Raw genomic sequence first — 7,931 nt, forward strand, 5'->3', positions numbered from 1 at the left:
CGACTATTAAAAAGGGCTTTCCAATCAAAAGAGCCCTTTTTGAAATTTCTATAACAACTTTCTATATAATCTGTATATGCCCCCAGGATTTAACTTGAAGCCCTCCCCCTGAGAGCTCTGAGGGGGTTATCATTCTAAAGGATCTTATTTAAAGAAGTCTCACTTACTTTCAACAAAATGAATATCTCAAAATTTTGATTGGATGTGTTTGGGAAAATGGCGGGCCTGAGAGGAGCGTTAGTCGTTCTCCGATCACTTTCAACTATTAAAAAAGGCACTAGCCCTTTCAATATCCAAGTGAATGAGCCCTTTTAAAGTTTTTACGCTTTCAATAAAAAACCTTATACGCACTCAGGACATAGATTACACCTCTTGACCTGAGGGCTATGGGGGAGGGGGGAGGGGTTGTCATTCTTAAAGAACTAATTTCCAAAACTTGCAACTACGTTGAATAGAATGGCTATCTAAATATTGAGTGGATATGCTGTGGGAAACGTCGGACATAAGAGGAGGGTTAATTGCCTTCAAATCACTTTTAACAATTAAAAAGGGCACTAGCCCTTTGAATTTCCAATCGAATGAGCCCTTTTTCAAGTTTCTACGACAAAGATTTCAATAAAAACCTTATATGCCCCCAGGGCATAACTTATAACCCTTGCTCTGAAGACTGTGAGGGGAGTTTTCTGCTCAATGGTGTAACTTCCCGAGCTTAGAACTGCATGAACCAAAATGGCGATGACGAAATTTTTATTGGATGTGCTTGGGGAAATAGTGCCAATGAAAGTGATGTTAGCTGCCTTCAATTAACTTTCGAGTATGAAAAAACGCCCTTTACGTTTTAATTTCCAATGGAATGAGCCATTTTTGAAATTTTTACAATACAGGGTTCAAAAAGAATCTCATATACCCCCGGAGCATAAGTTACAACCCTTACCCTGAGGGCTTTAGGGGGGGGGGGGTTGTCATCCTCAAAGACCTAATTTCCAGAATTTAAAACTATGTTGAATAAAATGGCTATCTCAAAGTTTGGATTAGATTTGTTTGGGGAAAAGGTGGGCGTGAGAGACGGGTTAGTTACCCTCTAATCACTTTTCGACTATTTAAAAGGGCATCTAGTCCTTTAAATTTCCAATCGAAAGAGCCTTTTTAAAGTTTCTACGACAAACCCTTCTATAAGAAACCATATATACCCCCAGGGCATAACTTACAACTCTTGCCCTAAGGAGACTGTCTTCAAAAACATAATTTCTATCTGGAATTCGAATAAACTGAACAATATGGCTTTCTCAAAATTTTGATTGGTTGTGTGTCTGGCAACGATGGGAATGAGAAGGGTGTTAGTCGCCATCCAACTAATCTTAACTATCAAAAAAGGCATACTCCGTTCCAAAGCCCATTTGACCGTGCCCCTTTCGAACCTTCTATGACAACCTTTTTTATACAAAGTGCACAGCTTTAAAGGAAAAAATTAATAAATAATACATTGTGCGAAAATCGCTCTTTTATACCGCAAGGGCATAACTTAAAACCCTTGCCCTGAGGACTGTGGGGGAGTGTCCTCCTCTTTACTTAGTCCCCGTTTCTTGTCTAGTTCTCGAGTGTCCCCGTTCTTTACTTAGGAAGCGCGATCGCGCTGCCTATGATTTATACAACAACTTTCTACATAAACCTTATATGCCACCAGGGCATAACTTAAAACCCTAGAACTGAGGGTTCTGAGGGGATTATCATCCTAAAAGACCTAATTTCCAAAACGTACAACTGCGTTGAACAAATTCGATATCTAAAAATGTTGATTCGATGTGTGTGGGAAAAGGGTGGGCGTGAGTCGCTATCCAATCACTTTCAACTATTAAAAAAGGCACTAGCCCTTTCAATTTCCAATTGAATGAGCCCCTTTGAAGTTTCTTCGACAACGCTTTCAATAAAAATTGTAAATGCCCCTAGAGCATAACTTACAACGTTTGCCCTGAGGGCTGTGGGGGGAGGGGCTATCATCCTTAAAGACCTAATTTTCTAAACTTTCAACTACGTTGAATAAAATGGCTATCTAAAGATTTTGATTCGATGTGTTTGGGGAAAAGGTGGGCGTGAGAGGGGGGTTAGTTGCCCTCAAATCACTTTCGACTGTTAAAAAGGGTAGTAGCCCTTTGATTTCAAATCGAACCAGTCATTTTGGAAGTTTATACGAACATACTCCAATAAAAACCTTATATGCCCCCAAGGCATAAATTGTAACCCTTATCCTGAGGGTTGTGGGGGAGTGTCCTCCTGAAAAATATGTTTTCTGTCTGGAAATCAACTACGCTGAACAAAATGGCTATCTCAAATTTTGATTGGATGTGTTTGGGGTAATGATGGGTGTGGGGAGGGGGGCTAGTTGCCCTCCAATCACTTTCGACTATTAAAAAGGGCACAAGCCCTTTGAATATCCAGTCGAATGAGTCTGTTTTGAAGTTTCTACGACAACACCTTCTATAAAAAACCTTATATGCCCCGGGGCTTGACTTAAAACCCTGGTTCCGTGGGCAGTGGGGGAGGTTCCTCCTGAAAAACATTTTGTATCTCTGGAAATCAACTACGCTGAACAAAATGACTATCTTAAAATTTTGATTGGATGTGTTTGGGGTAAGGTAGAGCGTGGGGGGGGGGGCTAGTTGCCCTCCAATCACTTTCGAATATTAAAAAAGAGTACTAGCCCTTTGAATTTCCAATAGAATGAGCCTGTTTTGAAGTTTCTACGACAACGCCTTCTATAAAAAACCTTATATACCCCCAGGGCAAAAATTAAAACCCTTGCCTTGAGGGTTTTGGTGGAGTGTCCTCCTCAAAAACATATTTTCTATCTGGAAATCAACTACGCTGAACAAAATGGCTATCTGAAAATTTCTTTCGGATGTGTTTGGGGGAATGATGGGTGTGGGGGGGGGGGGGCTAGTTGCCCTCCAAACGCTTTCGCCTATTAAAAAGGGCACTAGCCCATTGAATTTCCAATCGAATGAGCCTGTTTTGAAGTTTTTACGACAGCGCCTTCTATAAAAACCTTATATGCTCCCAGGGCATAACTTAAAACCCTTGTCCTGAGGGTTGTGGGGGAGTGTCCTCCTCAAAACATATTTTTATCTGGAAATCAACTACGCTGAACAAAATGGCTGTCTCAAAATTTTGATTGGATGTGTTTGGGGGAATAATGGGCGTGGGGGGGGGGGGCTAATTGACCTCCAATCACTTTCTACTGTTAAAAAGCTAACTAGCCATTCCAATGTCCAATCAAATCAACCATTTTTAGAGCATCTGAGACAAATCCTTTGATACGAAATGCCCGGGTCTATAGACCCAAAAAAAAAACACATTGTGCCCAAATCGTTCTTTACTTAGGTAGCGCTGGCGTATTGCCTGTGATATTGAACTAAAGAAAATAAATATATACAATTATTGACGAGTGGGTGCAGAATTAAAAATCTTGACGAACGACGGAACAAAACTACTTGCGTACCGCATATGCCGCGCTGTTACCGGCTGAATTTTTGGTACCAGTTGAGCTTTGGTCAACCGGTATTTTGCGGGAGCCTTTGGCGCGAAGGGAGATGCTCAGGGGGCAGGATTCCTCGAAGCCACGAATTTTCCAAGACACCGACACCAAATTTAAAACACAATTCATCACGGCGTATCGATAGAGTTTTAACTGAAAATTCTTTTAAAAGGGAGCAATACGGGACTTTGGGAGATTTTGACACTACCAGAAGAGCTCGGTACTGGATCCTTTCCAGGCGGTCCTTCTGGTCCGAAGCCAGGCCGTAATGCCAAACAGAACAAGTATATTCTACTAGCGGTTTTTGTCCCTAATTCCCAAGCAATTATCTACAATATTGCTTCATTGTCTTTATTACAACATTCCTCATTTGAAATATTGAAAGTTTCTCAATAGGTTTCTATTTGGTCCTAGGCGTGACTGATATTCACTACATTCCTCCGTTTTTTGTTTACTTCTAGTCGCTTTCCTTTTATACACGTCTATTTGTTGTCGAGAACTAATTTGAATCAAATTTGCAGATTCTTCAGTCGATCAGCATCAAGAGAACGTGAGACCGGCCGTCGATCACCTGGTCGTCGAAGGTCCAGGTCACCAAAAGAACGTCGTCGTTAAGGTGGATGAAAACTTCAACGCATTTTTCTTTTATCTACTCCTTTTCCAATGTAATTCTTATTTCCATATAGAAATACATCATGTATTAATTTTTTCTTAGCGCTAATTCACTGACAGTGACCCCGTTACCATGTCTATTGCTCCCAAGTCAGACTAATTAAATGAATCAAGAATAAGTCGGATTCAAATATGGTCAGGTGCGGCGCTGCAATCTGTACAGTCGGAGGGTCTTATTTCTCAAACTTTTGGTAAGCAATCTTCCTCCAGACAAAAACAAGGACACGTAAAAAGTATTATCATAGTTTTTAGACTCCGAAGTACGAATACTATTTTAGAGCAAAGGTATATAGACCGTAGTTTTTTCGTTCAAAAAGGGAATAGCAAACCACATACGTTTTAATAAGTGACGGGTTGTCACTATTTTAGAGATCGTTTTTCTTTAAATTACGCCGTAGACCTGTATTGGGTGTTTTACGTAGCTAAGGCGGAACTCCAGTCACAGAAGTGTTACCAAAATTGAACCGTGAAATTTTAGTTATTCAGTGGTTTTGTGATACGTAACATGTACAGGAACAACAGGACGTCCTAGAGACAAATTTCCCTTTGTTCTACTTTTAGCTTTTTTGGTATCACTGTCTAGTAGATGCCATGTACGAAGAGACGGAATGCTGTATTAAAACCTCCGATGGCAACACGGGCTACATTAAAGTGATAATTGGCGTCAAGCAAGGCTGTGTCTTTCTCTCTGTCCTAGTTATAGACTACATGTTTAGACAGATAAATGTAAATGGAATTTGAATTTCAGGAAAGCTTTTCCTAGACGTCGATTTTGCCGATGATGTTGGGTTCATAGAATCCGGCAAGCAAAAGCTTCAGGAATCCCTTAACAAACTCACGAAGAAAGCTAACAGTTCGGAGACATCGCCTCCGTTGTGAGACAAAGAAGATGGCGAGACCTTGAACACATTCTTTGCATGCCAGATCATAAATTTCCTAAAATGCTCCTCCACTGGCAAGAGGAAGGCACCCGTCACCAAGGATGACCAAAAGACACGCTCCGTAGAACGTATGTACGTGACAGAAAAGCTCTCCAGACGAATCTCATCCCAGAAAGGAAGAACATTACGCAGCGACCCACTTGATGGAAGATTAGAGGCTACTGACTGACACCCTGTGCGCCTCTGGATGCATTGCAGGAACTAAGGTCGGGTCAGTTGCAATCCTTAGTTACAGGAATTTTAGTTACCATGCCTTTGTAAATTGAGTTAAGTCAAAATCTATTATGTTAAAATGAATACCTTGGGTAATGTTGAACTCGGACAGTATGTCTGGGGAGGTCATGATGCAAGAAAAACTTAAAATCGTTCGTTTAAATTCTTGGATAAGTTTAAATGTTATTTATGGAACAAACGTCTATGTATATGGGTTCTACTTTATTTGTGGGAAAAGGATATGGAGTGTTCTTTTTCAAAAATTTACACGTTTTCTGCAGTATTTTTCCTTGTTTCACTTCGATGTGACAACAGAGTGAAGTTGTCTTCATTGGGATTTTTTCAAGAGAACTTGGCTGTGCTTTTTATTTTTTTCCAGCAGCTCCAGTCGCCATAGCTGCTTTTTAAGGCTCTAACGGTAAATCAGACTCATCTAAAGTTTTGTTTTTTAAGAAAAATCCTCCCTCCGCTTGAGCGAGATATATATATATTTTAATATAATCCATGGCATTGTGGTACAAAGAGCCATTTAACAACTATTCTTCAGTTCATTAAATAGGTTCCATTTCAACTCGTTTCTCTCAATTCGACCCCATTCATCTGAACCTTCGTTCAATTCAACACCCATTCATCTCACATTTCATTGAACTCAAACCCAGTAAACTAAACTCCCATGCAACTCAGTCCCTTGGAAACTGTGCCCCATAATTCAACTCAACCCTTACTGATACAATTGAACTCCCATTACTGAAAACTAGAAAACTGAAAACTCCAAAACTTTTCACTTTGTGAGGGAAAGCGCTCAAGGGGGAAAATATTCTATATGCCCCCTCTCCCCCCCCCCCCGCTCTGCGAGTGCCTCTACATAGACAAATTATGCAATTAAATATGCAGGCACAAGAGTTTGTCAGGAATTATAGAAGCCGAATGAGGAAAAACTATTTTGTGGACATTCAAAAGGTATTTACATTATCTGATCATTATATTCATATTTAAGACATTCTTTTACAAGCACTGAGCGGTTAATTTTTATCACGAAGCTCGGCTTGTCGGGGGGTCCAAATGTAAAATATACTCAACTGTATACTGTTTTTAGTTTTTCTCATCTGAATCCTTATACAAAAAGAAATTCCCATAAAACCTTCAAAAGCTGGATTTCACTTAGAGCTTAATTCCTATAAATTATTAAAACGTAAGATATGACCTTAAGCTTGGAGTACTGCACTATAAGGTGGAATCTGCGAGCGAAGTGAGAAGCAAATTCTGAGCTTCTAATCAGCAATGATTAAAACTTATCAAACAGTTTGTGGTAACGAACAGTAAGGAGCGATGCGGCTAAATAGTAACCAAAGCTCTAAAAAATGAATTTTATATCAATAGATATATCAAACGAATCGGATTATTATGTTGATTTCAAATATATAAAAATCATTATGTTTAGTGTTACCCATCAAAAGTCACGAGCCTGAGAAAATTTGCCTGATTTTCGAAAAAGAGGGGGAACATTCCCTAAAAGTCAAGGAATCTTAATCAGATCCAGCGTATCCGAGAACCCTATTATAGAAGGTTCAAGCTCCTATCTGTTAAAATATGGAATTATGTATATTTGCCAGAAGAAAGGTCACGGATGCGTGTTTATTTGTTCTTTTTTTTTCCAGGACTGATCGTACCGAACCGATCGTGTCGTATCGAATAGTCTTAGAATATCAAGAAAGGACTCATTCGAACGGAAATTATCAGTTCTACTGCCCTTTTTAAGTGACCAAAAAGATTGGAGGGCAACTGGCCCCCCTCCCATCCACCTTTTTTCCTTAAGAAAACCTGATCAAAATTCCGAGATAGCCATTTTGTTCAACATAGTTGAAAAGCCCAGTAACTATGTCATTGAGGACAACATAACCCTCATAGCCCCTAGGGAAAGGTTTGTAAGTCATGAAATTCTCCCATTATTTACATATTAATTAAAAAAAAACTTTTTCAACAAAATAAGATCGTAAAAAAAATTATAGAACTCCATTAAACCAAAATGAACAAAAATAGAATCAAATAATCTACCAAAAATACAACTACCACAAATCAGTATCAATAAATAAATGAAACCCAAAACAAACAGAAATTAAAATAAATAAGAGTCAAACTCAAAATGAGCAGAAATTAATACGAGTATGGTTCTAAACCCCAAGCTTTCTAAAAGCCAGAATATAATTTGTACTTTCCTGAAAAAAATTTCAAATGAATTTACTGGAAAAAATCTGCATAGTCAGTTTATTATATATATACTGATATTTATTCCTTAAAATCTTAATTGATTTTTGATTTCTTAAAGTTAGAAAAGTGAAAACTTTTAAAAGAATTTTTTTTCTTAAAGAACTCTTAAAAAGAACACTACAAATCCAATGAGCCCCCTCCGAAGTTTATATGCCAATGCTTTCTATAGAAACCTTATACAGAGCGTTCTGATACGCTGAACAAAATGGCTATCTCAAAATTTTGATTGGAAGTGTTTGGGGAAATTATGGGCATGGGGGGCATTTGCCCTTTGATCACTTTCTACTAATAAAAAAGGCACTAGT

At 38.9% G+C, this 7,931-nt stretch overlaps 1 protein-coding gene across 1 annotated transcript in view; it reads left to right on the forward strand.

The window, feature by feature from the left end:
- U2af38 (U2 small nuclear riboprotein auxiliary factor 38) overlaps positions 1 to 4,241 on the forward strand; it is a 32,876-nt gene extending 28,635 nt beyond the window's left edge. Inside the window, exon 7 of the mRNA XM_089093004.1 lies at positions 4,054 to 4,241. Coding sequence (XP_088949130.1) covers positions 4,054 to 4,147 — 94 coding nt within the window. The 3' untranslated portion in view covers positions 4,148 to 4,241. The remainder of the gene's footprint in view (positions 1 to 4,053) is intronic.
- Positions 4,242 to 7,931: the final 3,690 nt, after the last annotated feature.

Source organism: Artemia sp. Qi Xiang Cuo, chromosome 8 (assembly GCF_049724085.1).
Source record: "Artemia sp. Qi Xiang Cuo chromosome 8, ASM4972408v1, whole genome shotgun sequence".
Classification (NCBI taxonomy): Eukaryota; Metazoa; Arthropoda; class Branchiopoda; order Anostraca; family Artemiidae; genus Artemia; species Artemia sp. Qi Xiang Cuo.